At 31.4% G+C, this 19,463-nt stretch overlaps 2 protein-coding genes and 1 non-coding gene across 6 annotated transcripts in view; 1 reads left to right on the top strand and 2 right to left on the bottom strand.

Annotated features, from left to right (window-relative positions):
- Positions 1-3,200, top strand: part of LOC107007987 (carotenoid 9,10(9',10')-cleavage dioxygenase 1-like) — an 11,348-nt gene extending 8,148 nt beyond the window's left edge. The window contains exons 9-14 of the mRNA XM_015206859.2: positions 170-308; positions 1,365-1,482; positions 1,565-1,666; positions 1,931-2,182; positions 2,737-2,848; positions 2,950-3,200. Coding sequence (XP_015062345.1) covers positions 170-308; positions 1,365-1,482; positions 1,565-1,666; positions 1,931-2,182; positions 2,737-2,848; positions 2,950-2,979 — 753 coding nt within the window. The 3' untranslated portion in view covers positions 2,980-3,200. The remainder of the gene's footprint in view (positions 1-169; positions 309-1,364; positions 1,483-1,564; positions 1,667-1,930; positions 2,183-2,736; positions 2,849-2,949) is intronic.
- Positions 3,201-3,361: 161 nt separating this feature from the next.
- Positions 3,362-3,480, bottom strand: LOC114075809. The gene has a single exon (XR_003576198.1). It is a non-coding gene; the product is annotated as a small nucleolar RNA snoR130 (small nucleolar RNA).
- Positions 3,481-4,116: 636 nt separating this feature from the next.
- On the bottom strand, positions 4,117-10,776 carry LOC107008470 (nuclear transcription factor Y subunit A-1-like). Of its 4 annotated transcripts, none has more exons than XM_015207521.2 (6): positions 10,481-10,776; positions 8,753-8,982; positions 7,698-7,804; positions 7,478-7,540; positions 6,797-6,961; positions 4,117-4,935 (listed from the first exon to the last, which is right to left on the bottom strand). In XM_015207521.2, exons 2-6 carry the CDS (start codon positions 8,952-8,954, stop codon positions 4,561-4,563), a joined length of 912 nt encoding a protein of 303 aa, XP_015063007.1. In that variant the 5' UTR covers positions 8,955-8,982; positions 10,481-10,776; the 3' UTR covers positions 4,117-4,560. The 4 variants fall into 4 exon arrangements, with proteins under 4 accessions (XP_015063007.1, XP_015063009.1, XP_015063010.1 ...); XM_015207523.2 differs by having other exon boundaries at positions 8,753-8,921; positions 10,481-10,765; XM_015207524.2 differs by lacking the exon at positions 10,481-10,776 and adding an exon at positions 10,065-10,448 and having other exon boundaries at positions 8,753-8,921.
- Between the last annotated feature and the right edge of the window lie 8,687 nt (positions 10,777-19,463).

Here is a 19,463-nt window from a genome sequence, read left to right as displayed (position 1 = left end):
AGGGGGAGCTCATATGCATGTTCTTTACTTTTATGCAATGGATGGAAATAGCCCCAAAAGTCTGATGATAAAGGTTTTGGGGCTATTCCATCCATTGAATTAAGATTTTGGGTTGTATCATCAGATTCTTTCAGATGTGAAATATCTTATTTATGAATTTTCCATTCAGGAAATGGTGAAAAATAATAAGCTGGCTTTTACCTTTGATGCTACTAAAAAAGCTCGATTTGGAGTCCTTCCACGATATGCCAACAATGAGGCTCTAATCAGGTGGTTCGAGCTTCCAAATTGCTTCATTTTTCACAATGGTAAGCAACTTTGTGGTCTGTCTTCCTTGAAAAGTTCAAAGATAGCTCTACTCTGAACAGAAAAGCTGGTAACTAGCCAATACATCTCACATGCATGTAGCGCTTAATAGCGATGTTGCAGACTCTTCAAAATCTCCGCGGCACCCATGTAGACAGGACATGGATGTAGGTGTGGGATCCATAGTGGATATGGTGAGCTTACCGTGGGTCCTTGACTACATTCTATGACAGAAGTATAGAGCAATTGGGTATTTAGTTTGATATTCGGGTTTATGTCAAATATATACCATGAAAAAAAGAAGAGATTAAGATTTCTCTCAAATTATTGACAGAAAAATTCAATGTCTTGATAAGGAACTCGATGCTACACTCTGATTAATAAAGGGATAATGAAAGAAGAAGAAATGTATTGCAAAAGTTATCTAGAAGAAGAAACTGAGGATTAACCGATTGGTAGTAGGTTTGAATCATACTTGGGGAGATCTGATTGATTCTGAATTCTTTAATAATTTTCTTGAAAAGTTGTCGGAATAACTATCACAATATTGATGGGAAGAGACAGTAAAGCCAAAAAAAGTTGGTGATTTATGATATGCTGGAACAGTCAATAAAAAGAGGGGTGGTGCCTCAAAAAGGGTTGTGATAAATAAGTTCTGGCGTTAGGATGATCAGAAAGAGAAAAGATCAATAAAAAACTTTAGCTGGGTGCGGCGTAAGGACGGCCAATAGTGAGCAAAAAGTATTTATGCTTCTACTAAGATTGTAGGGGATCGAGTGCCATTCAAGAAGCAAGGAGAGGGAAAACTTTGTTAGAATTGGTTTTAAGAACATAGAGAATAATGAAATTTTCTGCTAGTAATAGGATTCTTAACTAAAATCGTAAGCAATGAAAATATTCTACTATCAAGAAAGAAAATCGCTAAAAATTTTCTACACAGTATCCATAATTGTTCTCTTCACTAACTCAATCATGAAGAATATTCTTCCAATATCTCGTGACTTTCTATTGTCTTCTTTTTTCTATTTACTGGTGTTATCATTTTGATTATTTACCAGCCAATGCTTGGGAGGAGGGAGATGAAGTCGTGTTGATTACCTGCCGCCTTATGAACCCAGACCTAGACATGGTCAATGGAGCTGTTAAAGAAAAGCTTGAGAATTTCTGCAATGAGCTGTTAGGAGACTCTGACAATGATTGTTTAAATTGAGCTTGTTTATATCTGCCACAGTTCTTGATCAGGATTTTGTTTTGACAGATATGAAATGAGATTTAACATGAAGAGTGGTGCAGCTTCACAGAAGAAATTATCGGAGTCTGCTGTTGATTTTCCAAGGATCAACGAGAACTACACTGGCAGGTCAGCTCTCCTATCTTTAAAATTATCCGGCAATTTCCAATCTACATGGCATAAGCATTGTCCAATTAAAATGCTGGGTGATGAACACCTTCATTTATTGTCTATCCATTTTGCTTCTTATTTTATTTATGAGTGCTAAGGTGTTATGTGTTAGATTTATGTTCCTCTTTAGTTTTCATTGCTTGATCTGGTGTACCAAGAGTTTTATCAGTAGGCCTCTGTCTTATGATGGTATATGATAATAGTAACTCTGTTGAAATTTAGGAAGCAGCGTTATGTGTATGGAACCACTTTGAACAGCATTGCTAAGGTAACTGGAGTCATCAAATTTGATTTGCATGCTGAACCAGAGACTGGAAAATCACAGCTTGAAGTTGGGGGGAATGTTCAAGGTATCTTTGATCTAGGACCCGGCAGATTTGGTTCGGAGGCTGTATTTGTTCCCAGTCGGCCTGGTACAGAACGTGAAGAGGATGATGGCTACTTGATATTCTTCGTTCATGATGAGAACACCGGGTACCTTGTCTTCCACTCTCTTTCTTGCATCATCATGAGTAGTGTCACTAAAGACCATTCTGCATTGGTGGTCTTCCTAATGATTAAGGAAATAAGGAAAACTTCTTTTGTACTACTGTTTAACGTGAAAGAGCGGCAGAGAGTCGATTAAGACCGCTTGATGTGTCCAACAGTTGAACCCACATAATTTTAAAGAGCAAATGTATTTTACCTCTAGAGTGTGTGTGTGTGTGTGTAGAATGTTTGCAACCAAAACATACTAAAGCTAATGCTTTTAAGGTCATATGATTCTCAATTGTCTGTTTCTTGTCCACCTTGATGTGAGCATAGCTAGAAAATGCATACAGGAGAAATGTGTTTCACTATAGAGTTATATAATATTTTTTTGGACTTAATTTAGATATTATTGGAAGTGGCATATCTCCCTATTTCCCTCGACTTTTCAATTATATTCTTATCTTAGTTCTTAGGTGCTTACAGAAATGCAAAGTTTATAACTGACATATAAAAGAGGATCACCTTGACTGAACCTTTCCCTTTCGAAATTTATGCAGAAAGTCAGCTGTGAATGTAATTGACGCAAAAACAATGTCCGCGGAGCCTGTGGCAGTAGTTGAATTACCCAAAAGGGTTCCTTATGGGTTCCATGCTTTCTTTGTCACAGAGGTGAGATGCCAACCAAAAGCTATGGGTGTTTCAATTGAATTTCCACATGCTTTTCTCTATGAAATTGCTTTCATTCTCTGAATTCATTATACTTTTAACAGGAACAAATTCAAGAACAAGCCAAACTGTGAGAGCAATAGCTACTGGCTATTTGGTTATTTAGTTACGCATAGCTTGAAACGTAATAAATGTCCTGTGGATTGTATAGTTTGTAATTTCGGCATCTTACTTCAGTTATATATCAGAAACAAAATTAAATCTGTGAACCTTTGCTTTGTCAGGGAAAATGTATTGTGGCTCACTTGATATGTAATACAATCCCAGAAATATACATGAATTTTCTTTGTTAGGATGGCTAAGAATGTTTTTAAGAAAATAGTAATAAACTGCAAGTAAAATCAAAATTCTACATATTCCATATCTATAGAAACTTGGCAGAAAAATCTGTAGTAAAAGTTAAAGAACTCATTGAGCCCCGAAAAAGAGACGATAACTATTAGTTAAGTGAACATTATCCCTCAGAATGCCTAGTATCCACAATGGTGAAATGCGATGGTTCCTCAACCTTTTATAATTCAAAGGGAGCACCAATCATCTAACATTTCAGATTACTAAATGATTCATCATTGGGATAATTTTATGAATTCATAATCCATTATTTTTTAAAATTCACATCAAATTTCTATCTATACGTAAAAACAAAAAAAAATTAAAATTACCTAAATAAAACCAAATCGAAAGAAGAAGTTCAAAAGAAGAGAGACTTTGGCGGCACATAGGGTAACGGCGACTGACGATAATCCCTACTATATATTGAATTAATTTGTGTTGCAGGCCCTTATATTTTGGAGTATTTGTATTTTTCACCTATGCATTTTAAACACCTAGCCCAATCAGTCCACTATTTTCACACATTGTATGCACTTCTTTTCTATTTTGACTATTTACTAGGAGAAAAATGTCAAAATTGTCCTCTGCTTAAAGAATATATATTATTATATTTAATCTTTTGTTATAATTCTTTTATTATATTTATCCTCGTTTTTTATACTTGAATATATCCCTTGCTCTAACGGAGACAAATAAATTTGCATTTTGTTCACGTAAAATCATTGGGATAATTTACTTTAATGGTCCTCTAAAGTACTAGTAAAGTATCAACTCTAGAGAAAAATAAATAATGTCGAGACTAATTAATACCCCTAACCAACTACGCAATAAAATAATCTTGCATTCGATATCAAACAACCTATTATTAGAGTACTAAATAAAAAAGAATGAAGTGTTCAATAGATGAGAGGATTGCAGATCCTCATTGGAAAATCAAGCAAACAGCATAAAAACAACTTTTGAGAGTGTGTCAATTTTACAAATCCATCCAACAAATAGCCACACACATTCAAGATGATGCAGTACTTTGAAGTATCAGATTCCAAACTGCTTCTAGTCCTACATTCCAACATATATTTTTCTTTATTTACATACAGGGTGAAAGGAAATACGAATAAATGGCGAATTCGTAAGGTATCATACTCGCCATATGCTATTTTCTTCCTCATCGCCGCTCATATAGTACAAGTAACCAAGCCAAGAATGAATTGCCTGAGCATAGACCCATGCCACCTTGCATGTCTGTTCAGCATTGCCTGCATGAACGACGCAAGAGACGGGACCATGCTGGGCTGACCCCTCCACCAGTGGAGAGTAGCTTCTTAATTGCTGGAAGCTGCCCCCTGAGAAGCCTGATTGACCAGCAGGCTCCAACTTCCATGACCGTAATGGCCATTCCCTTGCTCACTTCCACTGCTCGCGGAAAAATACACAGATGAACCATGGCCATTGCCAGTTGTGAAACTCTGGCTGTGTCCTTTGTGCATGTCTTGAACTGTAGATCCTTCCTTTCCCCCTTGATCAGAACTCCCGGAACCAGAAGAGTTGCCAGAGTGAGTTGGAATGGTTGCCCCATATTTTTTAGTCTCATCTGGTGTACAGTCCATGTCATTGAGCTTTTTAGTATTCAGAAAGCGGCCTCCAGTTCCCCTTGCCCTTCTCATAGCGTGCTGATGCCGAGATTCATGCAGATATGGCTAACAAATACAAACAAACCAATGTCAGTTTAATCAACACGTCTTTATGAAAACAAGTGACGACATAGCTAGGCACTAAACGCCAAAACGCAGCAATCTACATACAGAATTGTTGATCTAATGTTCTGCTCAGTGTATATAAGATAGTTATCATACTTATAAAAGCAATCTTTTGCACAGCATCACAAGGACTTTCACATATATAAGCTATTTCTGTACTTAATAAGGTAAAACCAAGTTGAGAATACATCTTAATACCTCCTCTCACAGTATATGAAAACACTAAAGAGAATCATACTGATCCTTCAGTAGAGAAAATCTTGAGACTTTTGCCCACTGATTTAGAATTCAACAAAGCAAGATATAACAAATCAGATTATTGTTTGCTTATGTAAATTAACATAATTAGTACTGCACGAGTTTTGGTAATCTCTCTCATTTCGTCTCCCTTCCTTAGTTCCCTTGTAGAACATCAGTTGAATGAGATATTGTAAAATGTACAGAACGGATCTCCCTCAACCACACAACAAATTACCAGGAAAACCGCTTCCCAACCAACAAATAGCAATTACTGCATATCTCAGACATCTCTTTGCATAGCTCAGCTGTTATTCATGTAAGGCAGAAATCCATTTACGTGTAGTTAAAGCACCTTTTCCATATGCATGAACTAAACCAATTCTTTTGATGGCAAAAGTTCGAGCACCATTTTCGTCCGTTAAGGTTTATCATCAAATTTTCCTTATTATAAAGGCTAATATCATCAACAGGGAAAACCCGACCTTGAAACCAACTGAGCTCTTCAAGTGGAACCAAAAGGCAGGATAACTTTAACACTATAAAGCTTTTCAACCTGCATTTCAATTCTATTAGGCCATACTTCCAAGGGTACCAGCAGAAAACAAAGAAGTTGAAGCTACAATCTATATGATGTGAGTTGAAACTAATAGAGCTAGAAGCATTTCTATGCAGGAAAACAAGGTGCTAATCTCTAACATAAATATTCATGATCTTTTGAAAAACCACAAACTAAAGCAGCATCTCATCATAAGTTCTAGAACAGACAGTGAATTTATATATAACGTAAACAACCCGTTTCATCATAACTTGACTAGTTTTGCGCAACCGTCCTTCTATCTGGGTTTTGAAGCAGCAATGTTAGCTTTAGACCAACAATCTCTTAAACTCCATGTGAATTTAGCGAAGAGTTTCAAACAAACAAACAAAAAGAAATACTTACAGCGAAGAAACACAATGAAAACAAAAGATCTATATAGGTGACACCAACCGGCAACCAGTTGGTATTATGACAGGGTTGTACTGGGACACTTATATTAGGCCTACGTTCTGCAAGTAATCTTCTTACTTTGTCTACAGGTTTGTATTTTATGCCAGTAGAGAACCTCTAGTTTTAAGGGAAAAAGCTTGATTTGTCTTGCAACACAAATTATTAAGTACTGAAATGAAAAGGTCCAAATACAGTGAAATGGACACTAAAGATTCCAATAGAAAACCCTAACTATGTAAGTTGAGGTGTAGTAGTACTTTTTGCTATTGACGACCAATTTCAAGCTTCCTTTTCCTAAAAGTGTCTCATCTTCTTAGCATTAGAATTTAGACAGCATTACCTTGTTAGCATCAACTGTTCATCTTATCAAAAGACTGGGACAATATTAGTTACTAAGTAAATTATGAAACAATATTGGGCATGTCTTCCGATTCTAACTTCATATATTTACTAATACCAATAACCTGAAAATTCATGCGATATGAATATTATGTCCAAAATAAGATAATTCAGGTCTGCTCCTCATGGGGAAAAAAGACTGGAGGGTGAAGTGCTTCCTTATACTGATTATACCTTTCTCGCTTTAATAGCTTTCCTCTCAAGCTCTGCTTTAGCTCTTATCTGTCTTCGCCTTAATATTCCATGGTACTGTTTTGCGTTCACGTAGACAGGTTCCTCTTCCATGTCGAGAGGCAAAGGCATTCGGGCATGATGAATTTCAAATAAGTGGGGATGTACCTGACAACACACAACATTTTTAGTTAATGTGTTTTTTGACCTATAATTTGCCTTCAGATATAGCTGAATTCAGATGTGGAGTAATACAGAGCTAGAAGTACACAAGCTAAAGGAATAAGTCTAGTAACATGTACAAATGCATACAACTCCACCAATCAATGAGGGTGAGACTGAAATGCAATTTACATATACAAATATAACATTGAGCTACAACCAAACAAGCCTATTGAATATTGTAACCATTATATTATAACAAGAAAACATGATTAGCAAATATTACATGGCAGCAGTCCGTTACTAACATATTACCCTCACATCCAGGAAAAAAAAGAATAAGGCACTATTTCTACTTGACAAAGACTCTGTTTCTTTTCACTAGTATAAACAAGAAAGTGGGAGAACACAAACATAACACTAGCACTAACCACATACACAAACGAAAAAGCTCAGAATTTGAAGTTGATGGCATATAACTATCAGTATCTGCAAAACGACACTAGAGAAATTTGTTCTTACAGGTGCGCCATAAGTCATCATTCCCCCATACTGCATATCTGGATATGGATATGACGCCAACATCTGCAACAATGAATAAATCTTTCAAATGTAGTAGACAGACAATCATGGAAAGAATGGGAACCATCAATTTGACTTCAACTAATGACAACCAGCACAACCAGCTAGATGTAATTGTGCACATCAATTATGGACAAAGAGGAAAGATGAAATGACTTACAGCTGAATGACCTGTGAGTTCCTTCTGCTGCTCAGCCATGATGGCAGCAGTTGTGGGTGCAAAATGCTTGAGGTGCTGCTTGTATTGCTCGTTATTTCCATCTGATCCTGAAAATATAAATCACATCACTAATAAAACGCCACACGCAAATCAAGGTTTGGAAAAAGTAAAAAGGAAGAGAAACATCGCTAGTACGTGGAGTCAAAGAGTATGGGAAAATAAATAAAGCTTCAGATTGTATTCAGTCGAAGGAATTCATAGAAGAGAAGTAAGACCTTTTTCTTATAGGGAGAAGAGAGGTGTGGATGGGCGTGTTGGGAGGGGATGGGGGTGCGTGAACTCCTCTAGGTGGTTATTGGTATCACTTCTTGTATTAATATTATTTCTTCTTTTTCCTTCTTTTGTTATTTGGTTTGTTCTTTCAAAATATCCAAGTCTGACACATTAAAACTCATATTTTTCTTGTTGCCGCAATAGTTTATACAACCAAATCAAATGTGTAGATGTGGTAAACGCAAAGATTGTACATGTTATTTGGCTGGGAAAAAATTGAAAGATTTTTTAGAAGGCTAGCATAGAAGAAGACTACATATCCAGGAGTGTTCTGTTGTTATTTGATGCCTATTCTATTGTTGTGAATGTCTAACACAAGAAATGATAAGTAGTTGGACCAATTGTGAATAATATGCAAGAAACTCGACTAATTGTTCCTTCATTCACAATCAACATATATGGACTACAGCAAAATATAAGAATATATAATGAGGTGACAAGAGTTGCAGGAACACATTAAGTTCGACCAGTTCTAGCTCAAGCTGCAAGTAATCAGCTAAATTTGGTCTCATCACATACATTTCTGTTCTTCAACATCAAAATAAGGTACATTTCAGTGAAAACTGAAAAGAAGACTTCATTTCTAGTTGAGTAACTAATGATTTCACCCTGTTTCAGGTATTACCATCAGAAGCCAGCAGTGTGATTGATATATAAAATTAGATACAGGTGAAAACTAGGGGATGAAACATTCACGTTGTTGTATGTAATGTAGAAAATACCAGAGTCCATGGCTAGAGCCTTTGTTTCTTTATCCTCGTTGCCACCTTCAGATTTCTCCTGGGCAACGGCATTCTCACTTGCCAAAGGCATAGTATTATCACCATAACCGTGCCACCATGGTTGCATTTGGGTAGTTGATAGTGAGGTAATTCGCAGCCCAGTCTCCAGCTGCCGACCATCATGTTTAGCAATAGTAGGCATTATTAGACTTGCCCCAAGTAATTACGATCTACTCAAAAATTTACAGTATAGACTGTTAGTAGGAACAGTTGATATTTCACAAAGTTGAATAATAGAAGCAATCCAACTTGGACGGACATCAAAAATCATCTGTTGGTGTCATCCAGAGTTAAAGGCAAATATATCACGCAACTACATGCTATTCATAACTTTGTAACTACTTTCAAGCACTTGTTTTTCCTTAAAATATTTTTACAACGTGAACCAAGTGTTGAAGCATTTGCCAATTCTGGATATGATTTATCTCGAGACTAGTGCATTATCAAGTACAAGTATGCACAAATGCATGAAAACGCGTCTCTAGGACTGCATCCCCAACAAACAAGTTTTGCCAATTTTTTCACCTTAAATCTGTACATTCTCCACAGCTTTTATATCCTGCTATAAACCCATAAAGGGAACTGGAAAGTATACAGAGTTGTGTCTAATGACATGACAAGCAACAATTACTTCTTTTGTATCTAGACCATCACAAGAATCATTTTTTTCTTTTAATAAGATTTATTCCTAGGTAATAGCCCAAAATACAGCTTTCTCGTAAGGGACAGGGCTTCGCAGAACTAATAAAATGGAATTCCCCCTGTGTGACATCTGAATCCTCCTTGCTTTTTTTTTAATGAGAGACTAGTTCCTCGAATGAGCAGCTTGGTAGACAAGCTATCTTCCACACTGTAAGTGAACGGTATTAACTAAGTGGAATCAAGATGACAAACTGCACAATCCCAGGGGAACCAGATACTACAGGTAAGGTATCAGAAAAGCTAAAAGCACATATCTGATCCACAAAAAGAAAAGCTCATCTTTCACTTTTTTCTTTTGAGTCCAGAGTATTAGTGGTAGTTATCAGCTTCTAGGTTTCAATCATATCATATACTGTATTTTCAAACTACGGTCCATTAACAGATTTTTGAGAGGTTAAGAAAGGATCTCATTACTTTACCTACAACTGAAAATAAGTTACAATTATCACACCTAAACCTCAATTGTGCAAGCAAATGATAATACACAAGCAAAAAATGAATATATCTAACTCAGTGAAAATGAGATATCACCAACGCAATGCAGACTTACCACTTAAACCCAGGATTTCCAACGCAAAACAAAGATTTACATGATCCCTACAATTCATCAAATCAAATATTCCACCACTCACTGATTCAACCCTTACTCGGCATTACAATTCACCACTAAAATTACCAAGAAAACAAACCCCAATAGTCAAATAAACACCAAGGATGCATAAGCCAACCATTTTGCTCCAAAACCAAATCAACAAATTCCATAAACCAGACTTCCCCTAATCAAACTTCTTCCACACAAAACTCAAACTTTTACACACCAAACCTTAAAAAGACAAAAACTTTATCAATACCAAGATTAGTCAGACAAAAAAGATCCAATACCAAATAAAAGTAACCCAATTTAGAAACCCCAATTGGGTATTTCAAGAAAATTGAAAATTACAACAACACAAAATAGAAACTTGCCTTTCTTTTTCTGGGGATGACAGCAGTTAAAGAAAAACCCCTTTCAAGAAAAACTCACAAGTTTAGCTTGTGTCTATTACATACATATGCTTAAGCTAAAAAGGAAGTTTTTTTCACTAAAGATTCTCAAGATTATACATACATCTGTATCAACATATATATATATAGAAGTAGAAGTAGATATCTAGGCCTAATTTATTTATTTATTTGTATCATAGAGAAAAAGTGGTGGGAGTGGGGAAGGTGAGGGATTTTTCACTGTGTTCTTCTTTGTGGGGTTTTTGTATTTGGAATTTTATGTATAGGGTCACTCCCCCTGTCTCTGTTAAGGAAAACTTTTTTTTTATATATATAGGATTAGCTTATTCTTCATTATTAACATTTTAATTATGTTGTTGTCTGGTTGAATGACTAAAATGCCCTTCAGGATAAACTGAAATACCTAACACCCATTTTTTGAGACTTGTGACTGATTATTTTTGAAAAATAGAAAAAAGGTTAAAACTATAAAAGAATGTACTTTAGTGGTTTAGCGGCTACTGTTGTGATTTTTTTAATCAGATATTTCGAGTTTAAATCTTAAATAAAAAGAAATTATAATAAAAATATTTTTTTTAAATAAAATTATATATAATATATTTTTAAAATAATTGAACTTTAACACAGAGAAACTAAAAAGAATGAGGCTTAAAGGACCACTTACCAAACTTGAGGTTGAGGTAAAGTAACTCATACTTTTTCTCTCTTTGGTTGAAATGAAATGATAATTATGCTTTCTTTTTTGCTAGCTAAATTTGCAGAAGAATCCAACTCAAATCTATTTTTTTTTGAGGAAAAAAAGTAGGACCGTTATAGTAATTTTTTATATGATTTTATTTCGTTATAACGAAATGTATAAAGTGAAACTCTTTAATTGTCGATTGAGATGGGTAGAACTTATGCAGTTTGTATCTTTATCCCAAAAAAAATCTCGACGGATCATTGATTCGAGTACAAGTTATCATATAGATATGAAAAAAGCGATAATAAATATGTTTTTATTTAATTAATAATGAAAAATAAAATACACAAACCGAAACTCAATAATAAGAAAATAATTTTTTTGCTAAATTATATATGAAATAATGGTGGAGATGGACACAATGAAAAGCTAAATTTTAAAACTTTGTAGTTCAATTTATGAAATTTAATATTGAGGATTTTAATACAATTAGAATTCGTAATTTAATCTGGTTGGAAGAAAATAATAAATTTTATGTTTCAAAAAAATTAGAGGCCACACATATACAATAACTTCTATTAATATATATTTGGTGTTTTTCATAAATAAAAAATAAAAAAATTACTTCATCGTCATTAAATTAAAAATAATGAGACGTTTCTATTCATTTCATTGTTCAACTTAATTTTCTTTTGTTAACAAGCAAATATTTATTTATTTTTACAATTTTGATATCATTTAAATAAATTTTTAAAAATACGGAGATTTGAGGACATCCTCATCTCTTTTTTTTATTTTTTAATTATGTGATACTTTCCTAAATAAAATTGTCAACGGAACGTGTTTATGACTTTTAAGTGCATTACTTATCTTTGCCAATCTAAATTAATATTATTTCGAACCTTTTTTTTGTTCTTGAAAAAGTCAAAACCACTTATGAATAATTATATAAAAAAAAACCAATAGAATCATACTTTACATAAAAAAATAATTCAAAATAGAATCTATGTACTTTTTTAATTAAATATCAAATAAATATTACGATTCTATGACAAGGTAAGAAAAGAAAAAATTGATTAAAAAAAAACTCCTCCTTTTTACCATTTTTGTTTTAACTTGTATTATCCATTAGCCGCCCTCCAATAAAAAAATTGTCCACTAAAAAATTAAAATGACAAATCATTAAAAAACATCTTTTTAGCTGAAATAATATTATATATAATTACAAATTAAATTTTTTACTGGCATTAGTAAATTGTTATTAAATTTAATAACGCTAAAAAAGCTTTGAAAATATTTACAATGAATGTTAATTATAATTAAAAATACATTTTTAATGGCAATCAAATTTTATCAATAATTAATTATTATTAAAAATCATTTTTAATAAAGAATGAAACATTTAGGAGAAAATAATAAATAGGTAATTATCACCTTGTTGTGGCTTGTGAGGATTCGTTTTTTCATATTTTAATTTTTTACTTATCTCTAATTATTATTATTTTTTATTCCTTTTTTTTTTCTAAAAGAAAAGAGTAACGATGGAGAAGCATTCCTTTTAGGTTTCATTCCAAATGTAATATTTATATAGAAACTTAAATTAAACTTGTATCATTATTCACGTGTAGTATAAAAATTTATCGTAAAAAATATTTTTACGTGATTTTTTAGATTTATATTTATGATTTGAATTGGATATTTTCATATAAATATACGAAATCTTATGCTTCTCATCACAATTATTATTGATTATTGATTCCTTTAAATGTTCGAATCTTTATTTAAAACCAAAAAAAAATCAAAATTATCCAATGTTTTTGTAGTGATCATCTCTATCTATTTTGACACCCTTTTATTCTTTCAAAAAGTGCACGTTGACATTTGCTACATATTGTATTGTATCATGTTATAAAATTAAAAGAGCAAATCACAAGCTCCCTTAAATCCCACTATATTTATAGAACACTTAATTGTTTAATTTGGAAGTTTAAACTTTAATTTGAATTATTTGGATAACAATTGTTTTCCACTATATATTATCCATTAGCCGTCCTAGAATAAAATTTTATCTCTCCACCAAAGTTATTAACATTAAAAAAAAAAAAACTATAAGGATAAAAGAAGAGATAATTAGATGACTACAAGCTAAGTCACAATAAAAATGTATATATGAACTTTATTTATGTCAAAAAGTTTCAAAAATCCAAAATATATAATGGCTTTTGTATTTACCCATCTATCTAATATATATTACTTTGCTATACTTTATTCAAAAGTGTATGTTCCCTCAAACGCACTATCACTTTCATAGCATGTATTTAGGTTTAAAATAGTGTCCAAACAAAAAAAATATTCAAATAATAATTATAGTACTATTACGTTCTTAATTCGTTTTGTATCTCGTGTTTCTTGAGTTGAGGATCTATCGAGAGCAACATTTGTAGATAAATTTCTAAGATAGTGATAAGATCTGCATTCACTTTATTCTTTTCAGCTCTCATATTGTTATATTATATTATACAAAATATGTATTGATCCTATGTCTTAATCCAAATTAAGAAGAGTAAGTATATATGTACAACAAATATTATTCTAGACATTAATAAATTGTATCACTACACTAATTTTAGTTATGATAATATCTTAATTCAAATTCTAAGTTCAAACGAAATTATTCATGAATGTGAACATCTAGTCATTGTTCAGTCAATCAAGTAATTATTATATATAAATAATGGAGGAAAAAGAAACTCAACTTTGCATGTCAACTAGAAATATGATACATGGGTTACTCTCTAGCCAACAATTAAATTATACAAAACCAAAAATGAAATTGACACAATAAAGGAACAAGCTATCTATATACTAAATCATAAAGTGACAGAAACAATATTTTTATTAGTTACTTGTACACCTTTAGTCTTAAGGTGTGTTTTGTACGGAAAAAAAAAGATGGAAAATGCTTTTTCTTTAAAAAATAAATAGGTTTCACGCTTTTTTTATTCGATATGTAAGTAAAAATATTAAAATTATTTGTTTATTTTTAATTATTTATATTCGTAAAAAAAATATTATTCAAAAGTTTTAATCAAACTTAAAACGAAAAATTGGAAAGCATTCTCTTGAGTAAAAAAAATCTCCATATTTTTCAAACATCTTTGAATGAGTTTATAATTCATGATTTTTAATCTTAATTAAATATATTATAAAATTATTTTTACCTTAAAACTATCTTAAATAAATCGATTCAAACGGAAACTTTTAACCATAAAACTTCATGGTAAGCTTCTCTAGAACCTTTAGATTTTAGGCAAATGATGAATCCTTTAGTGAGTGATGTTGAAATAGAAAATGAGATTACTTATCTACACAAAAAGTCATCACTCACCAAAAAACCTAGGTCCACCCCTTTAGTTTCCAAAAAAAAAAAAAGGTAAGGTCAATCTGGTAAATAAGCCACAACACGAGGGCAAATTAGTGAAGACAATAATATCATAATCATGATTAACCATTGTTAATTAATTAAAGGACTTTTTGAGTCTACCTTTCAACGTGTCAGGCCCATAATGAGCTGAGCTTACTTTGTGGGGCTACCGTTTGGTGCTTTGACGCGTGGTTCTTCCATGAAAAAACAACAGTTGTTGGTGTTGATGAGAGGGATTTAACACCGCTAACCGACGTGGTGCAGTGAATGAGTTTGCTTCTTTTTAATTAAAAAATTTGAGTTTGAGTTTTTGATGAAGAGCAATGAAGCCATATTCAGTACAAATTTAAAATAATTGCATTTTAATTAGTGATGGAGTCACCTTATAATGAGGAGTTTATTCGAAACTTCTTCGGTGGAAATTATATAATTTATATTAGGGGTGAGCATAAATATCGAAAAATCAAATCGAAACGAAAAATTTTGATTCTACGGTTTCGATTCTTCGGTATTTCTATTTGATATCAATTTTTTTTTCGGAACTTCGATTCTTTGATTCAGAGTTCGATGCAAGGGTTTCGAAACTATGGTGCATCGAAGAATCGAAGTTTTATTTAATAAATTTAAAATATTTTAATTATATTGCTTGATTAATAATAGTTATACGATTTAGAATTTTGACTCAAATATTTACACGACCCATTTAAATTTTTAATTTTTAAATGACAACAAATATAATGTCAATAAAGTGTTGAACTATTGTTGTTTATGCATGTACGATTGTATGTTGTGAGTCCTTATATTTTGGTTGTTCGAAAGTTCATCGTGCGGTACGGGAGAAAGCCTTTAGGCTTTAGCAAAATGGCAGTCATCTATGCTAAGAAACAGAGACAACTCATTTGGCATCTTTGCTAAAAAATCATCTATGTCCTTTTTATTTTTATTAAATACATGATGAAACTCTTAACACTTTATAATATGCCCTCTTTATTTTTATTCATATCGAAAAAATTGATTTAAAAACACCGAATTAAATTGAATCGAACTAATCTAGTTTGGCATAAACTATGGTGCACACTTTTCTAAAACCGAAAATCGAAGAACCAAATCGAAATTTGATTAAATCGAACCAAAGAATCGAACGCCCGCCCCTAATTTATACGTGATTAAAATACTTTTAAGGTATATATAGTAAATGTCAAATTCTCTTCTGCCACTTTATGTGTCTGTAGTTTTTTATTTTGAACTACTTATTAAAATTTTTGGTTCAACTACTGACTTTGATATGAAAGTTGGATATAAAAGAAGAAAAAAATGTATTCTTTTCGTTTCAAAAAGAATGATCACCTTTTGTTTTTAATCTGTTCAAAAATAATGACCTCTTTCTTTTTTTCGTAATAACTTTTCACATGACATTTTTAAGGTCACAAGATTAAAAGGTAATTTTATACATTTAACATAACTTTAATTTAGAATTATATAATTAAAAGTATTCTTTATTTTCTTAAATTTTGTGTCAAGTCAAACTAGATTATTCTTTATGATACAGAGGGAATATTAATCCGTTTGTTGACGGCGCTTTGTCGTGGTCCTAGGTAACAATGGGAGTCACGTGAGTGGCACGTGACAGCAACGACTTTCACTATTTTGAGTTTTGACTCAAAGGACACGTGGTGAAAGAGATGAATTTTGACAAATTGGACACCTCATCGTCTAATTATTAATTGCGTCATTTCCTAATAAGCTTCTAAATAAAATTAATTATTATTATAGGTGTTACGCAAAATTGAATAATTTTTTTCCATATTTAGGTAAAGTTGGGTCAAAGTAAGATCGAAGGGGTAATTTTTTGTCTCCATTCATTTTTTGTTCTTTCCAACTTTCAAATTTGAATTTTTTATATTTGTTTCAATAAATTTGTTATCCATTAAGTTAATATCACAATTACTAGTTATTTTTTGTCTGTATTTGGTTTTTGTGTATTATAGTGTAGATATATTGTTTAATACATTATATATAAATAATTATTTATAATATAGATATAACATACCCACAGTAATTTGTGTGCACCAATTATGTTTATGATGAAAATAGGAATGCAAAGAGTAGGATGGGTAGAGAATAAAATATTGAATTTCAAAAGTTAATTCATAAGGTAAGAATTAATATTTAAGTTTACATTAGAAAATTAATCACTACTGATTTGATATATACTTTTAATATTTTTTGCACGTCCAGAAATCATGAAAATTGATCAATGATGTTCAACATCGATTAATAAAGATGATGAGTCTTACCAATTGCCATATAAAGAAATACATATTGATTTAGCTTTATTTCAAAGTTAACTCATGGATCGAGAATTGTTTGAATTTTTTAATAAAAAGATTAATTATTCATATCTCAATACAGTTTGAGTAATTTTTACAATTATTTAATCACCAGACTAAACATTTAACTTGTTTTCTAAAGAGTGTTTGTATATATATATATATATTAAATCAAAATTTTAACTCTATATACGATATAATATTCTAATGAAGAATCATGTATTATATTGTATTAGTTTAAGTTTAAGTGTTTAACTCACTAATCACGTGAAGTAATGCAAGTTATCGCTAATTATTGCAGTTATGCCCTACCCTCAAGAATGTCCCATCAGTTAAAGTCCCCAAGGATGTAATAAGAAATAATAAGAATACATTTATGTTTAAGAGAAAAAAATACTGGTCATATATTTATCAGACAAAAGGACATTTTGACCTATTAATTAACAATAATATATTTTGTTCAATTTCATATAATTTAAAAATTATTATAATTGTATAATGGGCCAGCCTGTTTTTACGACCCGGACCGACTGTGTCAACTCTTGTCATCGGCGATATTTTGAGAATTGAAAATGTTCAAATTACAACTGTCATTTTGTGCGTGGACAAGTGGCTCCCAATTTTGAATTATAAGAATACTTTTCGGATGGCTCTATAATAAAACCTCTATATTAAAAAATTAACATAGGTGAGATCGTAAAATTTTATTATTTTATAGAGATATTATTTTAAAACGTTGGCTAAAATCATCTCTCAACTATGACTCAAATCTAATGTATATTCTTATATTATATATGTGAGTAAAAATTATACTTATACTATCCAAAAAATAATAAGAATCATCCTTCAGTCTATTTTTATCAAGAAACTGATTGAACTAATAAAAATAATGACTTTTTTAAAATTTGATCACGTCTTGGCCCCGACGAAAAGATCAAGTTATAACCAAAAAAAAAAATAAGGATATGGATAGGAAATGAATCTTCAATTTAAATTTCGTATGTTGTTAGTTTATAGGGTATGTTTTTTGCAACATCAAGTAAATTGACTTGCACTAATACATAAGTTTTGAAATATTCATACAGTACGTTCAGAAGGTTAGAAAGATTGTGTAAAAATCATTTCAAATATATTACATCCAACTATTTAGATATTTTCTTAAGTAAAATATTGAGGGATACATACTATATATACACGTTCACATTTTATACAATGTACAGAAATGCTGAAAATTTAGTGAAATTACATAGGTGTTTAGTTATTCAAATAAAAAAATAATTGTTGTATTTGAAATTGTTGAAGTTGGAATAGTATTTTTTTTTATCAAAGAATATTTAGAATTTGAATATTTTTTTATCTGAATATAATTTAAACCCTCAATTTTGAAAATTTTTAAAAAATCACGTAACTCGATTAGCTTAACCATGTGTACATATATTCATTCGACTTTACACATTTTCTTTAAAAAATTACACAAAAGGATGAATCTTGCAACTTTTTGAATAATTCAGGGATGTTTTTTGTTCACTTATATAACACAAGGATATACTTTAGGTTTGGTCATACTCCAGGGATGATTTTAGCTAAAAAATTCTATTATTTAATCAATAAATTAATATTTATCAATTTAAAAAATGATTTGAGATTTAATGAAGGTTATATGTAATTATATTAAAATAATTATATCTTTTTAATTTATTTTTCATATTTATTGATTTCACATAAAAAATTATTATGCATAAAGTACAAAGAATACATCAAAATCATTATATCTTACTAATTTCAACCTTGTGATGCTGGAATAATAAGAGCACTTTCAAGATGTATTATTGTAACAGATTTTATCGTAGGATATTAGAAGGTTATGAAATGAGACAAACTGATCCAACAAAGATCAATGTTTCGGATGCTATTAAATTGCAATCCCTGCTTGAACAACAAATGTTCAACAATAGACAATAGCAAATTGTTTTCGACACTGAAAAATTCGTTCGAGGGATGCAATCTCAGAGAATTAGAATAAATCCACTTGTGAAACGGCATTCATGAACCTAGCATGATTAATGGTCTTGGTTACCACGGTAAAATGGATATCAAGAACTTGTATTATCCGGGTGAAAGTGATATATGTTCTTAGATCCAGAGTTTAGAATAAATTGTGGATAGCATCGAAAAATGCAATATTGATGATGAAGTTGAAGATAATACTATATCTTTGGAGCCAGCTACGCTTAAGGAAGCATTTATCGCATCTAGAACTCTTTACAATTTTATGGTGCAGCTCGAAAAGACAACACTACATCTCTTGGATGCAATAAGAAAATTTAAAGATGAGCTTCAACTAGATTTAAATTTTAAGAAAAAACAAAACACAATAAAATCATATTTCACTAAATTCTTAGATGTATTTGATCTTGTAAAGAATTATTAATTTATGATATTAATGGAACCATATACTTATATAATGGTCTTCTAGAAATATATTATTTCATTATCTTATCAAAATTG

The sequence above is a fragment of the Solanum pennellii genome, chromosome 1 (genome assembly GCF_001406875.1).
Source record: "Solanum pennellii chromosome 1, SPENNV200".
NCBI lineage: Eukaryota > Viridiplantae > Streptophyta > Magnoliopsida > Solanales > Solanaceae > Solanum > Solanum pennellii.
The sequence above is the reverse complement of the archived record's forward strand: the minus strand, read 5'-3'. Positions and strand labels throughout refer to the sequence as shown.

What these genes read in the sequence shown, in the direction of transcription:
- LOC107008470 (XM_015207521.2), bottom strand. Translation starts at nt 8,954, where the DNA reads ATGCCTACTATTGCTAAACATGATGGTCGGCAGCTGGAGACTGGGCTG. An exon ending in GGCTCTAGCCATGGACTCTG is followed by an intron (nt 7,805 to 8,752) that starts GTATTTTCTACA and finishes TTATATTTTCAG; the next exon opens with GATCAGATGGAAATAACGAG. An exon ending in AAGCTATTAAAGCGAGAAAG is followed by an intron (nt 4,936 to 6,796) that starts GTATAATCAGTA and finishes TGTATTTGTTAG; the next exon opens with CCATATCTGCATGAATCTCG.